This window comes from Dermacentor silvarum, chromosome 8 (genome assembly GCF_013339745.2).
Source record: "Dermacentor silvarum isolate Dsil-2018 chromosome 8, BIME_Dsil_1.4, whole genome shotgun sequence".
Taxonomy (NCBI): domain Eukaryota; kingdom Metazoa; phylum Arthropoda; class Arachnida; order Ixodida; family Ixodidae; genus Dermacentor; species Dermacentor silvarum.
In genome coordinates this window covers 72,007,421-72,032,690 of record NC_051161.1, presented here as the reverse complement: position 1 = coordinate 72,032,690, position 25,270 = coordinate 72,007,421, and the positions used below count along the sequence as shown (strand labels likewise).

At 45.4% G+C, this 25,270-nt stretch overlaps 2 protein-coding genes across 3 annotated transcripts; one reads left to right on the top strand and one right to left on the bottom strand.

The window, feature by feature from the left end:
• Positions 1-79: 79 nt before the first annotated feature.
• Positions 80-17,051, top strand: LOC119461425 (FAST kinase domain-containing protein 1, mitochondrial). The gene is made up of 9 exons (XM_037722723.2): positions 80-1,637; positions 2,983-3,189; positions 4,003-4,341; positions 8,430-8,634; positions 10,707-10,838; positions 12,722-12,835; positions 12,914-12,995; positions 13,344-13,458; positions 16,910-17,051. The coding sequence occupies exons 1-9, from the start codon at positions 249-251 to the stop codon at positions 16,991-16,993; spliced, it is 2,667 nt and encodes an 888-aa protein (XP_037578651.1). The 5' UTR covers positions 80-248; the 3' UTR covers positions 16,994-17,051.
• On the bottom strand, positions 17,006-25,104 carry LOC119461428 (5'-deoxynucleotidase HDDC2). Of its 2 annotated transcripts, XM_037722726.2 has the most exons (6): positions 24,801-25,103; positions 24,339-24,469; positions 22,007-22,109; positions 21,879-21,947; positions 20,594-20,732; positions 17,006-17,231 (listed from the first exon to the last, which is right to left on the bottom strand). In XM_037722726.2, exons 1-6 carry the CDS (start codon positions 24,852-24,854, stop codon positions 17,146-17,148), a joined length of 582 nt encoding a protein of 193 aa, XP_037578654.1. In that variant the 5' UTR covers positions 24,855-25,103; the 3' UTR covers positions 17,006-17,145. The 2 variants fall into 2 exon arrangements, with proteins under 2 accessions (XP_037578654.1, XP_049528592.1); XM_049672635.1 differs by lacking the exon at positions 21,879-21,947 and having other exon boundaries at positions 24,801-25,104.
• Between the last annotated feature and the right edge of the window lie 166 nt (positions 25,105-25,270).

Sequence of the window (25,270 nt, the reverse complement as noted above, 5' to 3'; positions counted from 1 at the left end):
CGTGTTCAAATTGGACTTCGAGTATTTTATACCTCGATTTATTTCTTTGCGTGTACGCGCAGGTTTTGCTCTCCTTCAAGATGGACCCTGTCATGAGTGCGAGTGTTGTGCAAAACGATGTTTAGTGTGTGGTTTTAATCTTTGTATGCGGTCTATTGCACGCGTGTCATGTCATGCGACAAAAAATATAGAGACTTTTAGTAGAGTACTTTGATGTTTTCGCCAAACACAGCCTACCAGCGTCAGCCATGTACAACGCTAGGATTAATGTAACTGCCAGCGTTGCCTTCGCGAGACGTCTGCTCTGCCGGCTGCCGGCGGGTGCTGCCAGGACTTCCTACTGCCGCACCTTATCGCAGGCGAAAAACCTGATCGAAGATGCTAAAGCAGGTTCGTTGTCGCTTAGCTACAAGGATTACGTGCTTGAACCAGCAGGAGTACACCGGGACGACTTCAAGAAGCGCTTCCATGCGTGCCGGTCTGTGGATGAGGTGTTGCACCACCTTGTCTTTGCTGGGGAGGATTCGAAGCCCGTGAAGCCGCAAGATCTTGTCGCCTCTGCCGAGGCGCTTGTGAGGATTCAGTACCGCATACTGAGCAGTTTTCAGTGGGCTTACCGTGATAGCAACATCACAATGCGCGTCCAGGCCGCTGCTAACTCGGACACTGTTGACATGTTTCTGTCCCTCCATCACCACCCGTCATTTTCCGTCCTTCTAGACGAAATAGATAAAAACATGGAGTGTTTCTCTTCTGAGGAGGCAGTTCATCTTCTGGACGCTCTGCTCAAGCTGTGTGTTCCGAAAAACCACGACGTGCTCGTGAAACTACAAGAACGTTGCATCGCGGAGAGTGAAGCGTTGGATCTAGACGGGCTTGTCAGGCTGGCCGAAGCGTCCAACTTCCTGAAACGCAACGGATTCGTCCTCAGCGGTCTCGTGTGCTCGCTTGTTCAGCGAACGTTCGACACTATCCCATTCACGTCCGATTCTTACAGGAGTATATCGGCAATATTGTGTCACGTTGCGTACTTTCTTTCCTGCGAATATGTGAACTTTGTGCTGGAGAAATTGACTGCTATGCTCTCCTCTTACCGAGACCACGTTTCGCCGTCCGATTCACTCCTGGTCCTAGAGGCGGCGGTCCGGTTCTCGGGGGACGCGCAGAAACTGAAGCCATTTCTCGACCACTGCTTGCTGAACTGTGCCAAGCTTTCAATGAGCCAGCTTTCAAAATTGTTGCGATTGTGCAGGCTAGGTCGTTTGGAAGCTCCTTCGCTCTTTGAAAAAGCGAGAGAAGTAGCCATGCATCGTAAAAGCGAGGGTCTCTTGCGGACAACAGACGTAGTTGGTTTGATAAGCATCTTTGATGATGTTGGATGGAGTGAAGGTCTCCGAGAAGAATTCACCGGTCTTTTGGCGATACACATGCCTGACGTAGATGTCCTTCTCATCAAACACTTGGCAAGCACCAAATTCCTGAAGGAGTGCCGAAGCAAGGAACTGATGAACTTGTTTGCAAAACGGTGGACAGAAAAGCTCACGGACATCCTTAACACAGTATCTATACTTAGTGCGCTCATCAATCTTTACAACAAGACTTTCCTGATATCAAGACATGCAAGAGAAGTGCTTGAGGTACCTTGCCAATCCATAACGAACCCACTGATGTTTGTCATGTTGCAAAAGTTGACACTACACAAGGGTGCACTAACACCGCCTTCTTGATCCAGCCAATGCGTTACCACCATTCATTGGTGTAGGGACACAAACATCATTACCATCGATTACTTATACCACTTCTGTTGAGCTATCTCGTGAACCTTGGAAACAACCACTTCGTGCCCGAAGTATTTTGTCTATAGAAAAGTGGTTATAGTAATGTCTCGGGTAGATGTATTATTTGTGGCGAATCACTCTGCTAACTAAGCGGTTGTGCTTTTCATGACATTGTCGTGTGACAGTCACAAAAGGTGTTAGGCACACTTGAGATTTAGGCTTCCCGAGGCTGCAGTTGAAGGACTCAGAAATACGGTGACCCCTATGAAAACACTATGCTTTTTGGCAGCTTGCCGAGTGCATACATGGAAACTTGAACAGCACTAAATTACAACTATGCCTGAATATGTCTTTAATTCGCAAATGTGATCACACAAGATTAGCAGGCTGGCTTGCTGACAGCGACCCAGCCAAAACAAGTCACTGATGAAGGCACGCATGTGCGACTAAAACATAGGTCGGCAGAATAAGCCAATACTCACTCATATTCACTCATCTATATTTTTTTCAGGCTATGCACACACTTGCACTCATGTGCACTCACGTTGGTCGGCACTTGCGTTCCTACTCGCGCCTACTTATACTCACCAACACTTGCTTGAATTCATGGTCACTTCCGTGCAAACATAATGGCACCCACTTAAGCTCATAGTTGTGTCCGCCCTCTCTCTTATAGATGCTCACCTCCACTGACACTCAGCGACAGTCACTCGCGTGTATACTTGCATATGTCCACTCAAAATCACCATCACTGACTCGTTCGTACTCATATTAACCGGCACTCACTTCTGTTCATACTCGCATCTACTCACACCCTTCGTCACGGATGCTCTATCTCACGCCTGTGAAATCATAGTGGAGTCAGCAGAAGTCCGTGTATACTCGGGAGTTAGCATGCCAACCTATAGACTAGAATGTGTTGTTTCACGCTGCTCTTGCTGAGTATTTGACATTTTTGCAACAAGAATGCATATTTTGAGTTGCAGGCAAATATCTGCTTTGGGGGGGCTGTAACAAATATTCTTTCCTATCTCTCATTTTCACATTTGTTATAGCAGTTGAATTCCCATTGAACTTAAACCATGGACAACCAAACTTTAGATTTACTTCTTTATATATGGTAATTCGTTACATGAAGGTTTGGCTACATAAATATGTGGAAAAAGTTGCTCTCTAGATTATTATTATCTTTTTCCTCCCTCAGAGATGCTTGGTACAAGAACTCAAGCATGGACAGTTTGCACTAAACCCTGACAAGGCAACAGTGTGCTGCGGTTTTCTCTTCAGGTTCGGCAACACAAGGTCGAAAGAGTGTGCACTAGAGACCATGGAGCGCATCAAGACACAGCTGTCGCCTTTACAATTCTTCTTCTTCTTTTACGATCAGAGTTTTCTAGACGAATTTTCATACGTGAGTATCTCCAATGATATCCTCTTGGCCCCTGCCGCACCTTGCCTAATGTGGCTCATAATCTTTCCTCTGCCCTTTCTTTTAAAAACCCTCCACCTTCATTGGTGTGATGTAATGTCTTGATTTCATTTTTTTTTTTTGAGTGTGTGATTGCTTAAAGGTACTGATATAACATTTTCAGCTGTTCAGTTTTTGCATTAAATGAGGGTCCTGTACCTTTAAACTCTATAAAAATTACTGGCAAGCCTTACAGCACCCTAAATAATTTAATATAACAGCTTTTCCACAGCCAGTTGCACTTACATTACTATTGTGTTGTGTCGTCACAATACAGAAAGTGGTACGTGGGAGCAAGAGGTTGCGAGGTTTAGACAGTTACACCGGCTCACTTATTTGTCTGCTATGCTGCTACATCGGCCCGCACAATGAGTAGCAGCATAGGATGTGACCGAGCGGCAGAGCTTGTGCTCACGACCTAAAAATAAGTTGCATACTGGAAGCACAAAGGTGCAGAATTAATATGCGAGTTGGCATAACCTGACATCCACAAGTTTTAGATCTAAAGCCTGAAGTAGTTATTCTGTAGGAAGTGTCCCAGACCAAAAACAACTGCACTGTGAAATGTATGGAGCGAGATTTCTATGACCGCACTATTAGTGATGCTTCCATAGCATTGCCTGCCAAGTATGAAATGTGTTATAGAACATTTTTTCTTAGTGAGAACTGTGCTTTAATCACTTATCTGTCTCGAACTTTGTCTGGCACTGACCATTATCGCGTATCTCGTTTCCTTTCTGAAATCGCTCATGATAGGAGCACAACCTCCCGCGCATCTGGTGCAAGAGCGTTCTTGAAAGACACCAGGAGATCCCGAACCTCCACATTGCCTCATACCTGATGATGAAGTTCTTCCCAACCGGTGACAGCAGGCAGCAGCAGTGGTGCATTTCCAAGGCAGACGCTCGGCTCTGGGCAGACATTTTGGAGGCTAGCACTCCAGTCTTCAACCACTCCACTTTCCGGCAGGTGCTCAAGTGTATACTAGGGCACCAGTTGTACGTGCCTGCGACCCTTGAGGTTTTGTGCGAGTCGGCGCTGAAGAAGAGCCTCAAAGTACACCTCGCATTGAAGCTCATAGAGGCCTGTGCCAAGGTTTGTTTGTTAACATTTCTGTCAAACCTGTGTACACTGTGTACATGTGTGTGTACACTTACGACCAGCACTAGCAGAGGGAGAAAAAGGTCCTTTTGCTAATTTATGTGAACTGTTAGTAGACACACATCAAGAATGGCATCAGCCAAGAGCAAACCTTTAAAGGTCTGTGAGGGTTTCCAAATGCAATCTTTAGCTCAAGCTGCACTCTTCACCGAGTAGGCTCTATGCCAGTTGCCAAGGCACCCAGAAGATTCACTTAAGTTCATTACAATTATGGTAATTAATACCACCCTTTAAGGTCATTTACCACCCTTTTAGGCTCATAAGGGCTGCTCACTAATGTGTACGTGTACAAGGTACACTCAGTTCCTGCAAAGTTTCGTTTCAAAACGTCATCTTGTCTGGCTCTGGCTATCACCTGAAAATTCTCCTGTCCATGTTCATTGCTTGCATCTGTACAGATGACATTATGAAATGGTGAATGCTGACGGGAGAGGGCAGCGCAGGACAAGTTTGTCGCTAGAAGTTCAATAAGGTGCAAAGATAGACTATTGATTATATGCGAGTTTTGCCTTCAAAATGTGGCTTTGCAGCATTTTGAAGGGCATTGCCGTGAAGCTGCCTTTGAAGACAAACTTTGCTGGCAAACACACTGTGCATTGCCCAGAAGTTGTGCCACGCTTTGAAGTTTTGACAGCTATGTGCACCCGGGATTTATGAACGGAAACACCTAATCAAATAACGATTCGGACAGATGTGTGACATCAAACTTCGCTTTCTACTGCCTGCAACATCTTGGAATGAAAAATATACTGCATGTCACCTCTCTAATTTCAGTACAAAAGCAAGAAAAATTATGAACTTTGAATGCAAATCTTGTGTTCCCTTTAGTATTGGCACACTGTATACAAAGTAAAGTCAGGGCCCTTTAATACAGGACTCCGGGAAAATTGTTCTTAGAGTGTTGCTTTGTGCGGATGCTTGTTCAGGGTTGTCTTGAGGTTTGTTGCATGCAGTTATTTATGCGCATTATTATGAAACTTTTTTTCCCTGTGTAATTGGGCATGCAAGATATGGACTGTGTGTGTGTTATGTGCGCAAAAATATGGTATGCGCATTACCAAAGCAGTCACTTGGTCGTGATGTGCAGCTTCTGTGATGCTCCTGTCACTACAAGTTGAATTTTTGGGCCTGCTGTGACAAATGTAATGGCTGCCCACAAAAGATTAGTTTGGTCAAGATGCAGTGCTACTTGTACACATACACCAAGACATACTGTTGTCAACCAGACAGCAGACAATAAAGTTACACTGTAGTCGTAATCCAGCACAACCTGTAACAATTACGAGATGTTCGTATTTTCTACCTTATTGCGGAGCTCAAGGTTTGATTGCAAGGAGTCCGCACTGCATAGTGCAGCAACAGCTCTAGCAGCTTTTAATGTGGCCTACACACTTTTGACAAACGCTGTGCCAAATTCCTTGTCATTTACTGATACAAAAAATTTAGGATTAGCGAATATGCAAACTGAAGTTTTGTAAACTCTAAAATAAGGGTGTGTGCACCCATCCCTTTCCTAGTCATCTGCCAGGGATGTGTAGATCTGTACGGTCAAAACACAGCTTAGTGTGCTTGCCTTAGAGTCGTAGCACATTTTCACAAACGGGATGATTATTGCTCAGAGTACTTTTCTTAGAAGCATCTTCATATTTGTGGGGGCCTTTTGCAGATCCTGTAGTTCCGGAACCCCTGCTTCGGGACAGCAATGGCAAATAGAGCACTGCACGGGCCGATTTTTTCAGCCCGGGCCCGGCCCGGGCCCGTCTTTACGTTGGGCGGCCCGCCCGAGCCCGATCAAAACTTTTATGGCGAGACCCGGGCCCGGCCCGGGCCCGGAAATAATCTACGTTACCTGCCCGGCCCGGCCCGGCACCCCTTTACCTTAGGCCCGAGCCCGGCCCGAGCCCGATCGAAACCGGCCCGAACCCGGCCCGAGACCAAAAAATAATGTTTTTCAGAGTTGAGACACCCGAGAATAACTCGCTGCACATTACATTCACACCACCAGAAAGCCCGAGCCCGGGCCCGCGTCAAAAAAACCCGAGCCCAGCCCGGGCCCGAGTCAAAAAGCACACGCCGTGCCCGAGCCCGGCCCGAGCCATTGAAAAAACTGTGCTACCCGGGCCGGGCCCGAGCTTTTGGGTAAGCCCGAGCCCGTGCAGTGCTCTAATGGCAAATGCAGTGTGAATTAACTGTTTGTGTAAATTGACAGTCCCAATGGTTGATGTGAAAGAGTAATCATGTAGTGACACTTGTTTGCTTGCTTTCTTAAGTCTTGTATGAATAGACGCCATTGGCAGGTCTCATGATATTACTATGAGACTCGCTCATAGGACGAGCACAGTCGCCCAGGTGAAGACAATGACAAACTGGCCATTTGCTAAAGTTGTTAGTGATATTTGATCAAGACTGCATTTCACGTTTTAAACAATCTGTTTTACATAGTCTCCAATTGATGCTCCATTGCACAATGATGTTATAATATATTTATCCACTGTGTTCAAATATGCATCTTCCAGCATTCATTTGCAATGTAACATGATTGGTAAATACTGTTTCATCTATTTTAATGTATTTCATTTGTTGTCCTACTGTTTCTTGCTGTCACGAATTTCAGCGCTCCAGAAATGGACAGAGACCCAATGCAAATATGTTAAAGAACGTTTATCCCAAAATAAAAAATTGTAATAAAGAAAAACAAACAGCAAACTATCCTGACACACTATAAACATTATACACACACGAGACACTTCAAAAACTAGCAGGAAAACTCGGGCACATAAAAACAAACAAGCGCTCAACTACGTATTGTTCCTCAGCTCGACTAACCAACACGAAGTCACGAGCAAACGAACGTTCTGACTGACCGTCGCCAGTCGTGTCGGACTCCCACCCAGCTTGGCAAAGGACGTTGGCCTGCATGGCTCCGACGCAGCGTGGGCGTCGAGAGTGATGAGGTTGTGGTCTTCCGTAGAGACCTGCATGGCACAGGACGTGGTCTAGGCCAGTCGGCTGTTGCACCGCTGACGTGGCCTTGGCGATTGCCTTTCATGGCACGGGACAGCAACTGGTTTCGGCAGCGTGGGGCTGGAACGGGGCCGCGGAGCGCAGCCATGGCGACGCAGTCAGGGCTCAGGAGCTGGAGTTGTCGCTGGCCAACTCACGAACGTCCCCTCTCCGGTCCGTGGTCCCCGAAGCTGCTGCCTCCCGTCTCCAGAGCACAGCTGGAGATGCCACTGTCTTGCTTCTCGACCACGTCAGCAATGCCTGCTCATGTCCGCCTGTCTCTCTTTTTCTTCATTTCTTCTTTTCTCTCATGCTTCACGTGCTTCTTGCCTGTGGGTCCCTTCTCCGTTTCGTCGACCGGCGTCTTCGTCTTTTTCACATTATTACACGTCTTGCAGGTGACTCATGACACTTGCTTTGTACTCCTTTGAACAATTAGCAGAATGTTTCTAAACGTCCTCTTGTAAATGGCCAGTTGTGTCAGTCTTTCATACGTGCTGTGTATTGTTTATATATATCATTGTTTCCCACCTACTTAGTCTTGTGCTAGTCTGTAGTATATATATATATATAAAAGAAAATAGATCCAAGGCACATGGGCTCGAATATTATGATAAGTGAAACTTTCGTGAAGCAATTCTATTGTTCACACATGCTATGCTGCTTCACGCAAGCACCAATTATCTTGAAGAACTACTTGGCATTGGCATAAGAGAGGTATGCGTGCGATTATTGCCTAATGGTTAGAGCACTGGGCTGTTTTGCTAGGAGACAGCGTTGATGCCATCATTAAACTCGCAATTTTTTTTTTTTTTTTTTTGAGTGTGTGAGCTATTTGCCAAGCCAGCAGCAGCCATGGTCAGCAACGTCTGCAGGGTTCGCTAAGAAAGGTCCCTTTTAAAATTAATGATCTTAAAGAAACATTGAACTGCATAAGGGTAACCTTACAGTAGGCACCTTGGAGTTGAAATTTCTGTGGTCACATTGTAATTCTTTCTCTCTCTCTCTTCAAACTAAAGGTGAACTACAGGCCACAGTGCTTCGAAGAACTTGGGAACCTGTACGCCAACCACCTAGTCGAAATCGCCGAAATGGACAAGTTGCACGTCATAGACATACTTCGTTTTTCTCACAGCCTCTTGCATTTGGACTGCTTTGCGGAGCGATTAGTCCGCAAGATTTTCAGCGTCAGCTATCTGAAGAAGCTGGACAGCATCATAAATGGTATGTTCACAACTATTGTATGCACTGTTTTGGTCACACAGTGTGCATTGCTAAGTATAGATGCACAAGAAAGAATGAAGTCCAAAGAGTGCGTATTTTAATCTATGATGAGCACACATAACTTGTAATTAGTGTTCTCTTTAGAAGCTGACTATTCTGGAATATAGATTTCCATATTTAAATATGTGCAAGCAGGGTGTTTGTATGGAAGAATGTGACTCGCAGACCTTTCTTTTCTTGGCAGTCCTTTAGCTAAAAGTGTTCTTCACCATCTGCGTCAGCTGTTGCTGCCTATGGAATCGCCTGGTTTCCCAGCTTATTATGCTTTATTTTCTCTCTCTTATTTGCTACATTTTTGCACTTTTCTGCCTGTTAATTTTTATGACACTGAAACAATGACGAGCATAGCCTGTTATACTTTAGTCACTGTTATACAGTGTAGACTGCTTATAACGTAAGTCGCCGGAGTCGCGAATATCCGCACTGTAAGCGGTACCGCACTATAACCAAAGCAACAATTTTCAAGGCCCTGCACATATGCAAAACATGTGCACCGAGCCGCCACGCGTATGCGACAGTCGAGGAATGCGGCTGGAACGTTATTCAATTCACAGTCGAATCTCGTTAATTTGAACCAAATCACGTGGCGGCACCTTCAACCGGCATTGCCCCGGCACCGCCATAGAGTAAATGTTGCACGCTAAAACAAAAACAAGAAAAAAGAAAGAAAGAAAAAAAACTCGGCAGAAATTTCACCCTTTTAAATGGTAAGGTCGCCGATTCTGCGTTGCGCCGGAACATGTGTGACCGTGCCGACGTCTGAGCCACGCTACCGTAGCCACGCATAGAAAATGGCAATGAACCCTTCTTTCTCCTTTATGCGCTTCCTCTACTTTCTAGTCACGTGTTGACCTTGCACGTTGCGGCTACGGCGCAGAGGGAAGCAGCGGCGCTGTCCCATTTTGTATGGTGTTCTGTGGCTGTCCCAGGCCGGCCAACGAAACTGCCCACGCGGGCAAACACCCGCTTCCCAATAACAGCAGAAAACGAAACTTCGTGGAGCTGGCGCCGGGCCGGCTGGAGCGGCGGCGGGCGCGCACGATGACAGTCGAAAGTGAGGGAGCTACGAACGATTGCGAGGGGAGCCAGCGAAGCGGCGGAGTTGCCGAGGCGAAATCCGCTTCCCGGCCGCCCTCCTCCCTCACATTACACTGTCTCCGCGTGCGCCCTTCGCCGTGCTGTGCCGGCGCAGTCCACTCCCTGAAGTTTCGTTTACTGCCGTTATCGTGAAGCGAGCGTTGGCCGGCCTTGGCAGTTTCGTCACCCTCGCTCGCTATGCGCGCCATGATATTTTACGACTCGCACTCAAGATTCTGGTTTCAGCCTCACTGGCTGTTCGTTCGCACCACGTGCCCTTCTGCGTTCGCTGTCTCCGCTGGCTTCCGTACTCCCAGGCAGCCGCACTGTAACCGGTATTTCGTTTCCCGCAACTGGACTATAAGCGATACGTGTATACATGGAGTGCTATGGGAAAATTAACGGGAGTCTGAAAAGACCGCACTATATCCGGTCCTGCACTATAAGCGGTTACGTTATAAGTGGTCTATACTGTACTAACCTGTTATACTTTAGCTAGGGCTTCTTGTAGCCCCTGTCACCACTGTGATCATCAACGCTGTTATCATGGCTCCATGAAAAGCTCTCGTGTTAGCGAAAGATGCCAAGTGTAAAGCACTGACAGCTGAGCATGTACATGAAAGCTGTTCATAAGAGCCCTGTGCCCAGCTATCACTCTCAGAGTTCATTTATGCGTTGGGCAAGGCTTAACATATTTTTCCTCCGAGCTTCTAAGCCCATTGGGGCTTACTTTAGTGCATTGATGAGGATGATAATAATAATCACAAAAAAACAGCCACATTTTTGGAAGCATCAGAAACAGAAATAAAAATCATTACTGCGAATAATCTCTTATCTTTTGCTGGTGTCTTGTTTTTTGTCTGCTGACGATGCTTTTAACCAAGGAATCTGCAGCATGTCTTTTCAGGGCTTGTCTATCGGCCTTTGTGTTGCAGAGTGTCCAGAAATGAAGGACGATGTTGACCGAATGCTGTTTGAATGCAACCGGTGTGTTGAGCTCCAGTTCCCTGAACTTGATGTTCCTTGGATGTGGTCTGCACCTCCTTCAGCAATCGAAAGCAGCTCTCGTGAGTGTGACATAAGCCAGTCTGCTTATTTCAGTGTAGTGCATGACCACTTTTTAACAGTCTCAGTATCATGTAAAAATCAGGTTCTAGCAACGCCATCACATACATGGCTTATGCTGCCTCTTGTTTTCTGTAAATTGTGTGTGTAGATCAACAGCCTGCGGCCAACGTGCTGTCTCATTGCACTACTAAACTGGCACATTCAGCTCTGCTCAAAAAAAAAAAAGCCACGGCTTCAACTAGCACGGGAACCGTGATGGTGTAGTGATGTGCTCACAACCTCTCTTTAGTCATTCAAAGCAAATCTTCCTTTGCCTACCTGCCCTGCATTTGGTGTGTCATTGTCATTTGTCTCGCTGAGTAAAGTGGCCTGATCCTGGAGACAGTGTGCGATGGTGCTGGGCCAAGGATTGTTACAATAACCGACATGGCCATCAGGGTTCTCGCACACATGGCATTGACTGTATTCAGAGACACACTACAAAGGTTACAACAGCTTGACATACAAATGAAGCATGGGAAGCTACAGTTCTGTGTACAAAACAGTCGGGCACACGTCAATGCATACGCCATCCTACTCGTCTACTGTCAAGCCTGGAGAGTTATCGCCAATGTCGACATTGAGGGCACGCAGCTGGTTGTTGTCCAGACAGTTGCTGAGGTTGCAGGCTACCCCTGGGTGAAGCGTGCTCGAATGTTAATGTTCCACACTTGGGACACTTGGCACCACGCTGTACTTGACCGAGGCAGCAGGTCAGGAGGGCAGGGACAGCTGGCCATCAGAATAACTAGCCACACCTCTCCGCTAGCATGCGGTTAACAGGCTAGTAAAACAAGAGGCCACCTGGTCTGCACAGCAGGCAACACACCAGGTGGTGAACTCCAGAAGCGTTGCGGTGGTGAACTCCAGAAGCAATCTCCCAGTCGAGATCTCATCGCTAGCTGTGTTGTGCAGCACGCAGCTCTCTTGTGATCACGTGATGCGTCGTAGTCTTTTTGCAATGCACAATCAACATCATGACACAGTGTAATAGTAAACTGGGCCAATCGCAGAGGTGATATAATAAAACTGGACCGGTCTCAGAGACTGTGTAATCAAAGGTAGTGACTTGGTGGGCCGGTGCTGATACCAGGGTACAGTATATGTCCTCACAAGGGTTTTAATGTGGTTTGCAACACAGGCTGATCTTGGAGGCCGTGCAATCAAAGGTTTGAGTGAACTGATACTGATATAATGCTATTGTACTGCAGTTTCTCATTTGTAGCATGTAGACCTCGCTTTCTTGGCTCTTTCTCCGAGTGTACAAAGTGGGGGGTCGCTTGCTCAGCTGAGAAGCACAAAGAACAACTGTGACGTTGGCGTGGAAGAGTTTCGAGAGGAGGCACATGTATAGTGCTGCCGGTTTATATGTGACTAGTGGTGTTAAGGTACGTTTACAAACATCTCGAGATAGGGAGTTGCAATCAATCATGTCTTTGCAAGAGATGTAGACAGGATACATACCAAGCATTGTGTTTCATACTTCAGCACATACACCAGCACTTGCAATTCTACCTGCACCATAAGACCAACAGCATCTTGGTATGGTGGAAGCCATCGAGAAGCTTCACATCCTCCAATTCCCACTGTGCATGGGATCAGCGCAATTTTTCATGTTTTCTTCACTGTGCCATAAGCTAGAAAATATATAAAGCACTAGCATGCCTGTGAAAGAAAGTTGGCGAAAGGGAAGTATAAAAAATGAGACTGCTAGTCATTACGCAGAACTGTGCGCATGGAGAAAATAGTAGGTAAGCAAAGCTTTGCCATAAAAAAAATCATAGCTCATGCTAATAGTGCTTATCAAAGGATGGCTCTTTACACACATACTATTTGTATGCAGGTGACCCACAGCGTGACAAGCTTTTTAGCATGGTTGAAGACGTATTGAGGGACCTAGCAGGAGAAGATGGGCTAGTGCGTCCAAGGACACAGTCTCCATACTTCCACCATATTGGTAGGGTTTGATAATTTGCCGAGTGATACTGAATAATATTGTGTGCCAGAATCAAAAAGTACTTTGTATCATTTTTAGATTTCGAGTGCTATGCTGGAAAAGAATTTGGCTTCATATCCCAGCATGACTTCAAAGCCAATCCTTGTCTACCAGTGAAAAGGTAATTGCCACAATTTTTCTCTTCCGGCATGCTTTAAAGCTTGAAGTCAGAACTTCAGATTGTATAAACAGCATTAGAGTCTACTTTGCCAAGTTTCAGTGCTTTAGTCTAGTTGTCAATGTCACCGCATGAATGCTGCTGCCAGTTGTGATGAATATGAACAGATTCCCCTTTAAAATGGGCATGAATGCTGTGACACTCGAATAAAGTATGCCTAATTGTCTCTGCACTAATTTTTGCGCCAACACATTGGTCATCTTGTGTAAAGCTCGCTTTGTAACTTGGTGCTCCGAGACGACCTGAAAGTTGGTGCCTTCGACACTTAACTTTCACCATCTATGCTGCCAGGTTGGCCATCATGCTTTTGGGAGATGAAGACTACTGTAGGAACGAGAACCACTTGCTTGGGCCTATTGCAACAAAACTGCGACAGCTGGAAATACTGGGCTACACTGTCATCAAGGTGAGTTGCTGAGCAATGATATTTATAGCCAATGCACTGCGCTCACCTAGTCAAACACGATAATCAGAGTGTGGTTGGCTGCCAGCACATCTTTTGCCACTGGTAGATGCAGGGGTAACCGAGCTCGTGCGTTGTGGTATACGAGGGTGAGAGCGTTTGTGATGCACGGTGGCTGCATTTGCCTCCCCCCCAGTACTCACGGGTGGCGCAACAAGCACCGGCCGCCATGCAGTCCATGTATCACATTTGAATCGCTGAGCACTGCACACATCACCAGTGAATGCTTTGTTGGTAAATAACTTCGGCAGCAAGGTGCTTCAAGAAAATTGATTATGTATGCAGGTTGTCTGCTTGCTGCATGAACAAAATTCACTGGCACGTCTCGGCATTAGCTGTATGTCTTCCAATGCATTGCCAGTGGTACCTTTCGTGTGATGGACTTTGCCAAGTCTTAACTTGAGCCTAAAACAATGTAGTCTGATGAGATGATCAAAAAACTGTGCAGCGGGTTTATGGTGGAATGCACTGCGCGCATTTTTGCTTCTATTGATGAAAGCGTGGCCACAGTAACATAAAGTAATGTTACGCTACTAAGTCTCAGGCATTTTAATTTTCACATGAAGGAAATGTGTCATCAGATTTGTGCATTCAAATATAAGCAACCACTACCACATCCCAAGCATGTGTACACGCTATTTCTTGGGCAATTTGCAGCAAAAACCATTTAGAGGACTTTCTTTGTATATATGTACAGAGGCAACACTATATGAAAAAAGGCAAGTGTTGCGGTCTTACGAGAAGTACAGTTAGGGACAAGAACTGCAAGTCATGGGTGCCGCAAGAAAGCTGAATTTGTTCATGACCTAGGTACTCAGTCTGAAATTGACAGGCATGATACAGTAAAAGCTCGATGATACGATCACGGCTAATACGAATTTCCGGATGATACGAATTTTTCTGTGGTCCCGGCCGAGCCCCATTACTTTGCAACGTGCTAGAGAACGGTTGTTACGAATCGATTTTCAGCCTGCGTCAGTTGATACGAATAAACGCCGCCCCACCGATGGCCGCGAAAGAGAACAGCGCGCAGTCACGCGCTTTCTCTCCTTCTCTTTTGGTGCGGAGGCGCGGCGCCGGAAAGCGCGGACTCCGCGACTGGGCGCGAAGAGTTTGAGGCGGTGGCGCTTTTGGTGCTTTTGTACTTTTCCTCCTTTTCTGCGAGCCGTCAGATGGAGTGGCTGCTGCGCTTCGGGCCGCGTTCTTCGTGTCTGTGCCATTTTGCCTAGTCGCAGCGAGCTATGTCTCGCAAGCGGAAAGCACTCTCCTTTAAAGAGAAATTAGACATTCTTCGAAAGGTCGATGAGGATCCCAAGAGGAAGCGGACGGAGTTGGCTAAGGAGCTAGGCCTCACAACGTCAACACTGAGCACAATTGTTGCACAGCGAGACTATCATGAAAAACGTGCTTTCGTTCAACGTCAACGCGAAGCAAGCGAATTGGAACACACTTATTTCGAACATACCGCGCACCGACAATCCTCTTAGCAGCGCGCCAAATCACGCGGCGGCGCCTCCGACCGGCATTGCTCCGACACCGCCATAGAGCAAAAGCTCAGGAGAGACCCCCTCAATGCCGCGCGCGAAGGAACGGGAGGGGGGGGGGGGGTAGGAACCCGCGGCGAAAATTTCCTTCTCTCTCAAATTACAAGGTCGCCGTTTCTGCATCGCATCGGAACAAGCGTGTACGTGCCGACTAGAGTGTGTTTCTAGACAACCGTATTCTAGCACACACTAGTGCCGACGTCTCAGCCACGCGGATAAAATGGCAGTGAACCCTTCTCCTCTATATTCTAGTCACATGTTGACCTTGCACGCTGCGGCAGCAGCGCAGAGGGAAGCAGCGGCGGAGGCACAGTCGGGCCAACGAAACTGCCACGCCCGCAAATTCTCGCTTCCCGATAACGGCAGAAAACGAAACTTCAGGGGGCGACTAAAATAAGCTGGCGCCAGCACGGCGGCGGGGGCGCACGGAGATGTGCGCACGGTCGAAGGTGAGAGAGCTACGAGGGCGTTGAGAGGGAGGGCGAGGGGAGCCACCGAAGCGGCAGAGTTGACGCGGCCAAATCCGCTTCCCTGCCGCCCTCACCTTCGACGGTCTCCGCGCGCACCCGTGTGCCGGCGCCGCACGCTCGCTCCCTGAAGCTTCGTTTTCTGTCGTTATCGGGAAGCGACCGTTAGCCGGCGTGGGCAGTTTCGTGGCTCGCGCTTGCTATGTGCTTGCGCGCAGCGATATTTCACGACTCACACCGTTCGTGCATCGTGCTATGGTGCACGAATACTTCAAAAATAAATTTTCGGGCCCCTTCAAGTTCAAATTATCGAGATTCGACAGTAGTTTTAATTGTGTTTCGATGATACGAATTTCGGCTAATACGAATATTTTTCGTGACCCCGTGAGATTCGTATCATCGAGCTTTTACTGTACTGCGTTCACACCCAAAAGTAAATGCAGCATTTCTAAATTCTAGGTTACATGCTTGGATATAGTAGCAATAAAGCTGTGCATTTGTGTTTGTGGCTGCTGTATGAACATTTGGACTTCTAGGCATTCCAAAAATATATTATGCACAATAATCAGTCCCATCACCTCTACTTAAAATGTGCACTCGCTCAAACCACTGCAGCATTTATGCGTTCCTAGGTTGCATGGTTGGCAGTGTCCTTTGGACTCTGTCATCTTTCTGCCATTTCTCGCTTCTATTTCTCTCTCTCTCGTTTCCTCATGTTGACACTTAAACTTTGCAATTCAACGTCACCTCTGTACGACTTTTGTAATGGCAACACAGCTGCCACTTAGCAAGGATTTGACACATGAGCATGATGTGCCAAAAAGTTGTGATATTCAATTTATTTATGCATTTCATATGTTACAAATGCAACAAGCAACGTTTTCGCACATGAAATAATGCAGGGGTGCTGGCTTGTGTCCTGAAATGAGAGTTTTCAGCGTGTGCCACTTGGTTAAACGAGTGGAAACTAACATGAGAAAAATTTATTGGAAGAACACATTTCCTGTCAGTGTTATTGTTCAAATTGTTACATCTGTGAAAAAAAAAATCCTTCTGCGCAGCTTTATTGCTGCAGATTGCAAAGGCATCTAAACAGTTGAATGCAATATTCCAAGGACATGTCAGTAGCTGCCTGCTCAAATGCCTAATGTTCCATCATACCCTGCATGGTGATGAAATCCAGCATGATTGTCCACTGCGATGACAAGATGCCCTTGGAGAGATGCTTGCTGCATATTACATTGCACAAGTATGAGAAAATTTTTGAAATAGTTTAAGAATGTCGGCTCTTTCCTGTTTTCATCTTTTGCAGTTCTTCTTCTCTCTCTTCTCTCACAACAGCAGCATACTGAAGTCTCTGCATTTTCCCGAAACTCGTTTCAGGTGCCTTGTAGTGAATTTTCAAGCATAGGCATGGACTTTGAAGCGCAGAGGGAGTATTTGCAAGAAAAGATTTTCTCGAGGTGACAAGAGCCAGCTTCGAGGTTCCGGTGTACAGCGGATGTTTCATCACAGTCAGGTTTTAATCACGCTTGTAGAGTGTACAGTAAATTAATTGAATATACCCATCACATCTGATAAAAGGTTTCCGGCTGTCGTGCAGTGTTGCACGGCTGAATTCATGTTGCCTTCTGGGAAAGGTGAGTGGCCCTGAGTTTGTAGAGCTCCTCTACCCATGTCTTGACAATGCGGTGTTGGAACCTTCCTGTAAACAAGGCAAGAGAATGAAGTGATGGCCAGTCTAGCAAAGCAGGGTACGACTCTAAGCATGTCAGTGCTTAGGGGTGCACAGAGCAAATACAGTCCAGTAAATCCTTATGTTATCCTCAAGGGCCGAAGGCATTACAGAGGGGAGTGGTAAAACGGGAAGCATAACAGTAAGCATATGTACCACTAATTCCCAATCATACAATTTTAGCTAATGCCTCCAGGAAGGTGGTTCCATTACTGCAATGTTCTGGGCAAAAAAAAGACCGATTGAAAGTGTTCCCTGATTGAATTTCGACTTCATGGCAGTGATTGATGCGGCACGGCACATAATGAGGTTGAAAAATGAAGTTACTACATATGAAGGGAAGAATGGTGATAAAACTTGTGATTGTTCTACGTCGTATCATATTTTCTGGTGTATAAGTCCCGGATTTTTTCTGATTTTTTTCGTCGGTGCGTCTTATAGAATGGTGCGAATTATATACAGTCAAAATCAGATTGGATGCTATGGCCACACCATTTGTATCGAGCAGGCATCAAATGACGCTCCACCACGCGTCACCTGCTGCCATGCACAGCCACTACACTTCATTGCACTCATTGCCATTGTTGCTGCACACTTCACGTGTGTTGTTGCAGCTTTTCTAACCATGATGCCGCATGCGAAGCAAAGTCGGCAAAGTTATGACGTGAAATTCAAGCTGCATGCAGTTGAATTTCCGAGAAAACGATTGTGGCAGGGTTCCACAAGGCTGGGTTGATCACATTCACGACTGATGGTAATGTTGGCATCTTGAATACGAGCGAGTCAAAAGACGACAGTGATGTGCCAGCGGAACTCCAACCTGAAGTAGCTGCATTGTTTGTAAGCGACTCGGAAAAGGACGACTTCGATGGCTCTGACTAAACGCTGTCATGTAAGCTATCAGTAGGATTGTTCATGCTATCGCAATAAAATACTTCTGAAAACTACTGTCTAGACATGGGCGAGGCGCTTGGATGCGTGCAGAGGTGGCAGCTGCTGCAAGCACGTATTTTCCTCACACTTTCTCACGGCCTGATCCTCAAAAAGTTTTTAAATCACTAACTGAATGAACAGGCGCGTCTTATACACCGTTGCAACTTATATACATTTTTTTTTTCCAGGAAAACTGCGTTTTGAGGGGGCTGTGACTTATACAAAGGTGCAATTTATAGAATGGAAAATACGGTAATACAAAGACTAGATTAACTTTCACTGAGGTTATGCTAGCGGTACGAATATAATTTGAAAATATGAGCCGTTCTGAATTATTCTTACAAATACAAACTAATTGAGACAGGAAATGGAATTTGTTGTAAGCAGTATTTCTTTAAAAGTGCCAAGGCTTTCAGAAAGTCATAGTAATGTGGGAAGTGCTCTCCAACATAGCGGAAAGTCATAATAAAACATGTAGTATTGAAACAAATATGTGCTAGTAGTTTTACTCAGTATGTTTAAAAGTGGTGAACGCTTTCTCACAGATTTCGGGCGGATGTCCTTTATGAGGGGGAAAAAAAAAGCATAAATGCCACACAGACTTCTTAGTGGAATAGTGCCGGATATTTAAGAGATTCTATAATTTTTCTTATATCTGGGCTACTTGTTCCCTGGTCAACTGGATATGTGCCACCAGATGCGGCAGCTTACACAGCATGGATTTTAACCAACAAGGTAGTGCTTATGAGCGCACCTCCTCTGTTCTGCTTAATCAAACAATAAATTGCCACATAAATCCTGTCAGTATAATGTCAGCTCATAGGTATCTCTAAAGCGTGCAGACTCCTTATTGAAATAGCCTATGATTTTGAGTCACTTTTTTTAATTTCTTATATTTGTGCTGCCCCTTTCTCGGGCCACTTGCTATGTGCCAATTCTTGACTAATACCCCAGAACGGGTATATATACATGCCAGCGTCACACAAAGGGCATAGAAGCCCTAAATGTGTTCTTCTCTATGCATACACATCTCCTCAACATTTTCCCCTCGAAAGGCATCAAATGTTGCCTTCTCCCTCGTGGCATCACTGTGTCTTGCACTTCGGCATAGCTTGTGAACGACATGGTACACAAACATTGCATGAGATTACACGTTGCATTGGATGAAAATAAGGACATCTATACATCATCATCATCAGCCTATTTTTATGTCCACTGCAGGACTAAGGCCTCTCCCTGCGATCAATTATCCCTGTCTTGTGCTAGCTGATTCCAACTTGCACCTGCTAATTTCCTAACTTCACCCCACCTAGTTTTCTGTTTCCCTCGACTGCATTTCCCTTCTCGTGGTATCCATTCTGTAACTCTAACGGTCCACCGGTATATACATATCACAGTTAATTTAGTAGCGTTTAATTAACCACTTCACACAGATTCCAGCCTGTGTGTTGTATCTGCATAAATTTTTCTTACTACCCAATGAATGCTTGTTTCTCTCTGGTTTACTAAATAATACTGGAGGGGGGGTATTCTGTAAGTGTTTTACATGTAGTGGACATGCCCATTTTGTCAGCTGCTGAAGTTCCAAGGGCTGGGGTACGTGTCAGAAGTAGACAGGCGCATCCAACCACTCAGCACTTCAGCAGCAGACGAAATGGACGTGTCCACTAGGTGGACACTTACAGAATACCCCCCTGGTCTACACTACATGGCCTCGTCTTTCAGCAACTTTTGTTAAGCTCAACTTGAGGTAAGTCAAGCAGGTTTCTTTAAGGTATCTGCATGTCCCTGCTCAAAGGAAGTCGACGCCTGAAATTTTGCGACACCCATCACTGATGCAGTCCTTCAACAAAATGTTTAACCGAAATTACTATCCCACCAGGTGGATGTGAAGGATGCACACAGGCTGATGAAATTCGCTGAAGAAATTGGGGGTACTTACTTGCACCAGATAAGGAAGCAATGCAGTCGAACAACGGTGATAGTGACAGCATGGTTGGTGGTTGTAAAATTGAATGACACTGTATACAACCAGCACCTCTTTATGCTGCATCCTAAAACATTTTAGATCACCTACCAGTGATCGCTACAGCTAAGGAACTTTTGTGGTGAGACAGGCCTGTCTTTCTACAAATGAACGTGATAACAGATAGTACTGCAGACAAAACAACAGTGCAAAGAAAAAGAAGGCATGTGACAGTATGCATATCTAGGCCATATTTTTGTAGCAACTCTTTCAGCTCAATTCTGTGCCCCACTCTTATCATACACCGTTTACGGCCAGCTCTGATAATGTGGGCAGCACTGACAAAGCGCAAAACGAAATAGAATCGGATAAGGCATTGCTACAATATACAATATTGCAGCATGGGTCACCACTAGCATAAAATGCAAATTACCATTCGTGCTGTCGAAGAATTCCTGCAGCTTCCCAGGATCCTGCATTTCAACTTCATACTCGTGGGCCTGCAGGATCATGTCAAACATGTCCAGATCCTTGACAACCTTGGACTCTGGCGAATTCTGAGCTTCATATTCCTTGTAAGAGAAATAAGAAAACGATACAGATGCACTGATACCTTACTACTGCGATTTGGTACTCTGCACAACACATGCATTTGTGATTGCCCATAAAAATGAGGTCTTAACTATTACGAGCACCAACAGCAATACTATGGCCTTTTTATGTGGCATTTTATTCAATCAGGGTGCATAATTGTACTATACAACATTTAATTGTTAGTCAGGATTTGATTTTGCTCATTGGGGAGGCTATTCAAATCTCAAACTGCTTCATGAAGAATCATGAAAAAGAATTTTCCCCATCTTTGCATGCTTCGCTACATGTGAAGTCTAAGCACCTAATCGAGGGGGTGCTACATCATTATATGGCACAGACATCAGTGGCAGCTTTGTAGTAATTCCATGGTAGTGTAGTTTTTATTATGTACTACCGACGAACCCATTCAAAGATGCAGCAGGACAAGGTAATGTTGCTCAATGCATGAGTGGAATTTTAAAACAAGATCACTACAGGCACATATAAGCACTTACTCACACCTATGCATGACTTGTTTTTGTGATATTTATTGCTATTGAAACGGTGATTTTGCGACAAGAGTGGTCATTGGAGTCGTTGGACAAGAGTCCACTATAAATTTAACTATAGTCGGGTACAACTTTAGAAGGCAGCGGCATTTTCCCCTCAAAGGCAGATTGACACGAGCCTCTACCAATAGGCGCACACTCAAAACCGATTTCATAAGCCAGGGGCCGTATTCTGAAACGTTCGCCTAGGCGAAATTTCTTTTTTCGCTTTCAGGCGTGCGCTGGTTGGCTGTTTTAGCAAAATTGGATGAGCTGATTGGGTGGTTGAGCCCGACGTCATTCAATTTTGTTCAACCAGCCAATCAGCGTGCACGCCGATTTCGCCTAGGCGAACGTGGCAGCCCACACTAGAACATGGCAGCCCACACTTTGAAATGGGCAGAGTCGCGTTAGCGGGACTATTTCTTCAGTCGCGGAGACAGTCAACTGCCGCGCTTCAATCATCTGGGCGGGGCCTCTCCTACTTTCTTAAGTTGTACTTGACCATAGTAGTTCTGTTAGTCATAATATGCAGGCCACATTTTGCTTAATCCTCTCCGTTGATCTTGTAACTGCTTAAATGATGTTATATCTCACCTCCCAGAGACTTCTGAACTCTGCAGCTGACACATTGTCAACTAGCTTTCCCAAACAGTCCATGGCGTCCTGCAATGACGAAGCACCATGAGCACTGCAAAACGGAGAGGGTGTACCCGCTATCGTACCGACTCTCGTCTATACTTCTCTTCCTTGCTGACACCGCATGTTGGCGTGATGTCTCCCACGATACACTCTCCCATATCATGCACGAGGGCCATTCTAATACACCTGCAAAAGCAACACTGGTGTCATCCTCGGAGAATAAAGAGTGCACCTGGAAACATACCCCTTTCTAGTACGAATTTTAGCACTGGGGCAATAAATTTATATGTTATGCATCTGAATGACAAAGACAAGCAAGAATAAAAAAAAAAATTCTGATTGCAGTTCTCAGCAGCGTATCAGACTCTTTTCTTGTGAATCGTCAACAGCGCGAAGCTTTGTGGAGGCAAAGCCTCGCGGAGGCCCCGCCAATCAATCCGGTGGCTCCACCCAGGTCGGGGCCCGTAGACAGAGTCCTCCGGTATTAAGCACGGCCACAAAATATTTGGAGACTATTTTTGTGCTGCACAAGGCAAGTATATGCCTTAGGCAGAATGCTCCAAAGATAACGCCCAGAGTCCTAACCTAAGCGGGATGCAACGCATTGACATTTACAAATTATCAGAGAGAACCACGTTTATCTCTGGCACTAAATTCTACAAGTTGTGCAGTTAGAGTTGCTGATGCTCAGATTTCTAAGATGAGTTTTGACATTTGTTTTTCTACCTGTTGGATGTTTGTTTGAAGTATTATGATCCCCGCAGGAATCCTTGGCAAGGAAAGGGATAAGCAGATGACGCTATTACTGCAATCAGTGACAGCCAAAGAATTCAGTGCAGGCTTCCACCCACAAAACTGCAATGCATCTGCTCTCTGTGCCTCCGAAACAGTCCTTGAGGGATGGCAATATTGAAATATCGTCTCCACCATGGCAACATGGAAAAGAACTAATGTAATCAGCTGGCGCATCTATGGAAGTTCTCCAAGTTGAACAGCAATGTAGTTGTCTCAGCATTCTTGGGTTGTTTACGACTATAGGTACCATAGCACAGAGAGGTACTCTGTGCTATGGTACCTATAGTCGGTACTCTGTGGTGCTTTATACGGAATCTGCAGCGCTTTATACGGAATAACTGCTTCGTATATTGCAACTACAACTTGTGGGCATAAAGCTGCTTCAAATTATGTGTCTAATGAAAACAGAACAGCACTCAGTGAATGTTGCTCCTTTTTATTGGCAAACATCAGATCTCATGGTGGAATAACTGATCTTAATGATACTCAACTTCATACCAGATGTTATACAATTTGATGTCCACAACTCCAGGTGTTTTTTTCATTTGATCCACCTTATATATTTGTGCAGCTTCGTGCTTCCAGTGTGTGACATACTAAGCTTTCGTCATGAACGCAAGCGGTGCGCTGCAGTCACTGGGATGTGTCACACCACTTGTCTAGTGGTAGTTTCAGCTCTGTGACACCCTAAGTAATTATTACGTCATATTTTAACACGTAAAAGTATGACACCTAACACTGCGTCAAATTACATGAAGCATACTTGCTTTTAAATTTAATGTAAAACCAGTCTACATCTCTGCAGCAGCTTGCTTCTACGATGGTGAAGTGCACATAATTTTTCCTTTTATTTTTGAGAATCCAAAGACGAATCTTGTAACGGAACTTGAGCGAGAACACTGTAGCCGTAAAATAGTTTTTTCAGCATTGTTATAATGAAAACATAGAGCACTGTGTTTGCAGATGCAGTTATGCTTGAATTCCATCTTCTGGTGCTGTTGCCTCAAGCAACATTTAACCAGCACACACTAGTCCCGCAAACCAAGCAATCCTGATGATCATATGATCATTTGCCTGTGGAATAAGACTAATACCCCTGTCACACAGCACGTGTAATGGCATTTGCAGCGAATGAGATCACATGTTAATACCATTTTTGTTGTTTCTACACGGGCATAGTGAATGACATTCACTGCTAATGGCATTCGCCCATTGAATGAGTTTCCCGAACTCATTCACGCGCAACTTGTGTGCTCTCAACGACAGGGGCTTGGCAAAAAATTACAAAATAGATAAGTTAAAACGAAATGTAATATATTTCCAGATAACCATCTAATGTTTACCATTGTATTGTTAACAATATAGTGAAAAGATGTAAACAAGAAGCACGATTTGTAGGGTTTCGTTATCATAGCAGCCTGCCGATAAACATTACCATCAGTTGCGAATGCCATTTTGTTTACCCGTGTAGACTGGGAACCCAAGACGGCAATGACATTCGGTATGAATGTCATTTACTGCAAATGACATTACATGTGCCATGTGACAGGGGTATAAAGCTTGAGCTGTTCCAAGTCATGCCTGCAGAGAATGCTATTTAGTGACAATTTGAATGCATACTTATCCTTGTCAACTCCAGCTTCAGGATCATTTCCAACCATCATGGCCATTATTGACATTCTGTACATGTGTCCAGAGATGCGTTCAGGGTCAGGCACGCCTCTCAACACCCAGCCCGTCCGCCTGATGCCCTGAGTGTTTGGTGGGTAATGACAGTAAGACAATGACACTTGACAAGTTTTCACGCATATTTCTCCGATGAAACTGGTTGACTGTTTGTCGCCTTGTTCAATCACTGCGCTTTTAGTGAACAGTAGAAGCACCCACTCACTCCAAGAGAGACTTGCAAATTATTTACTTTACTCACACATAGTTCACGAATATTAGCATCATTACTGTCACGCGTTCACCTGTACAATGCCGGCAGCAACATAAAGGCTGCGCAGCTCCTTTTTATGCAACAAGCAAAGTAACGTAATTCAGCCGAAATTGCCACATTTTCACAAGGATTAAAAAAAGCACCTTCAGCTTGCCGATGAGCATAAAGTACGACAATGCGTTCGTCGCGTTTGCCATGATGCACAATCACCAGCACAGCGTCCAGGCGAAGCAAACCGATTGCGGCTTCCGAGCAGCAAAGTGCGTCTTTGAAATGCCGGCGCTCAGCAAACGTGCAAACTCGGCTGGTGTGACAGATGATCACCGAGACAGTGATAAATGATTAAACCATAGAATAAATACAGTGTAGAATAAAGAACCATTAAACTACTGCAAACATCGACTAGACCAGCTAAACTATATAGAAACCACGCGGGCAGCTACAAAAACGCGCTAGCAGCGGCAGCGCTTGCAGCGCCAGTTTTTATGTGTCACCAAAACGCCTCCTCTTTCTAAAGGAGGCATTGACCTCACTGAGATGTATTTTATGAATACAAAACTTACTAATTAGCTTTTCAAACAAATTTACAACATTTTAATCTTTAATTATATTT

What these genes read in the sequence shown, in the direction of transcription:
- LOC119461425 (XM_037722723.2), top strand. Translation starts at nt 249, where the DNA reads ATGTACAACGCTAGGATTAATGTAACTGCCAGCGTTGCCTTCGCGAGA. An exon ending in ATGCAAGAGAAGTGCTTGAG is followed by an intron (nt 1,638 to 2,982) that starts GTACCTTGCCAA and finishes TTCCTCCCTCAG; the next exon opens with AGATGCTTGGTACAAGAACT. An exon ending in AGCAATCGAAAGCAGCTCTC is followed by an intron (nt 10,839 to 12,721) that starts GTGAGTGTGACA and finishes ATTTGTATGCAG; the next exon opens with GTGACCCACAGCGTGACAAG.
- LOC119461428 (XM_037722726.2), bottom strand. Translation starts at nt 24,854, where the DNA reads ATGGCAAACGCGACGAACGCATTGTCGTACTTTATGCTCATCGGCAAG. An exon ending in TGCTCATCGGCAAGCTGAAG is followed by an intron (nt 24,470 to 24,800) that starts GTGCTTTTTTTA and finishes CCAAACACTCAG; the next exon opens with GGCATCAGGCGGACGGGCTG. An exon ending in AGTTCAGAAGTCTCTGGGAG is followed by an intron (nt 20,733 to 21,878) that starts GTGAGATATAAC and finishes TTCTCTTACAAG; the next exon opens with GAATATGAAGCTCAGAATTC.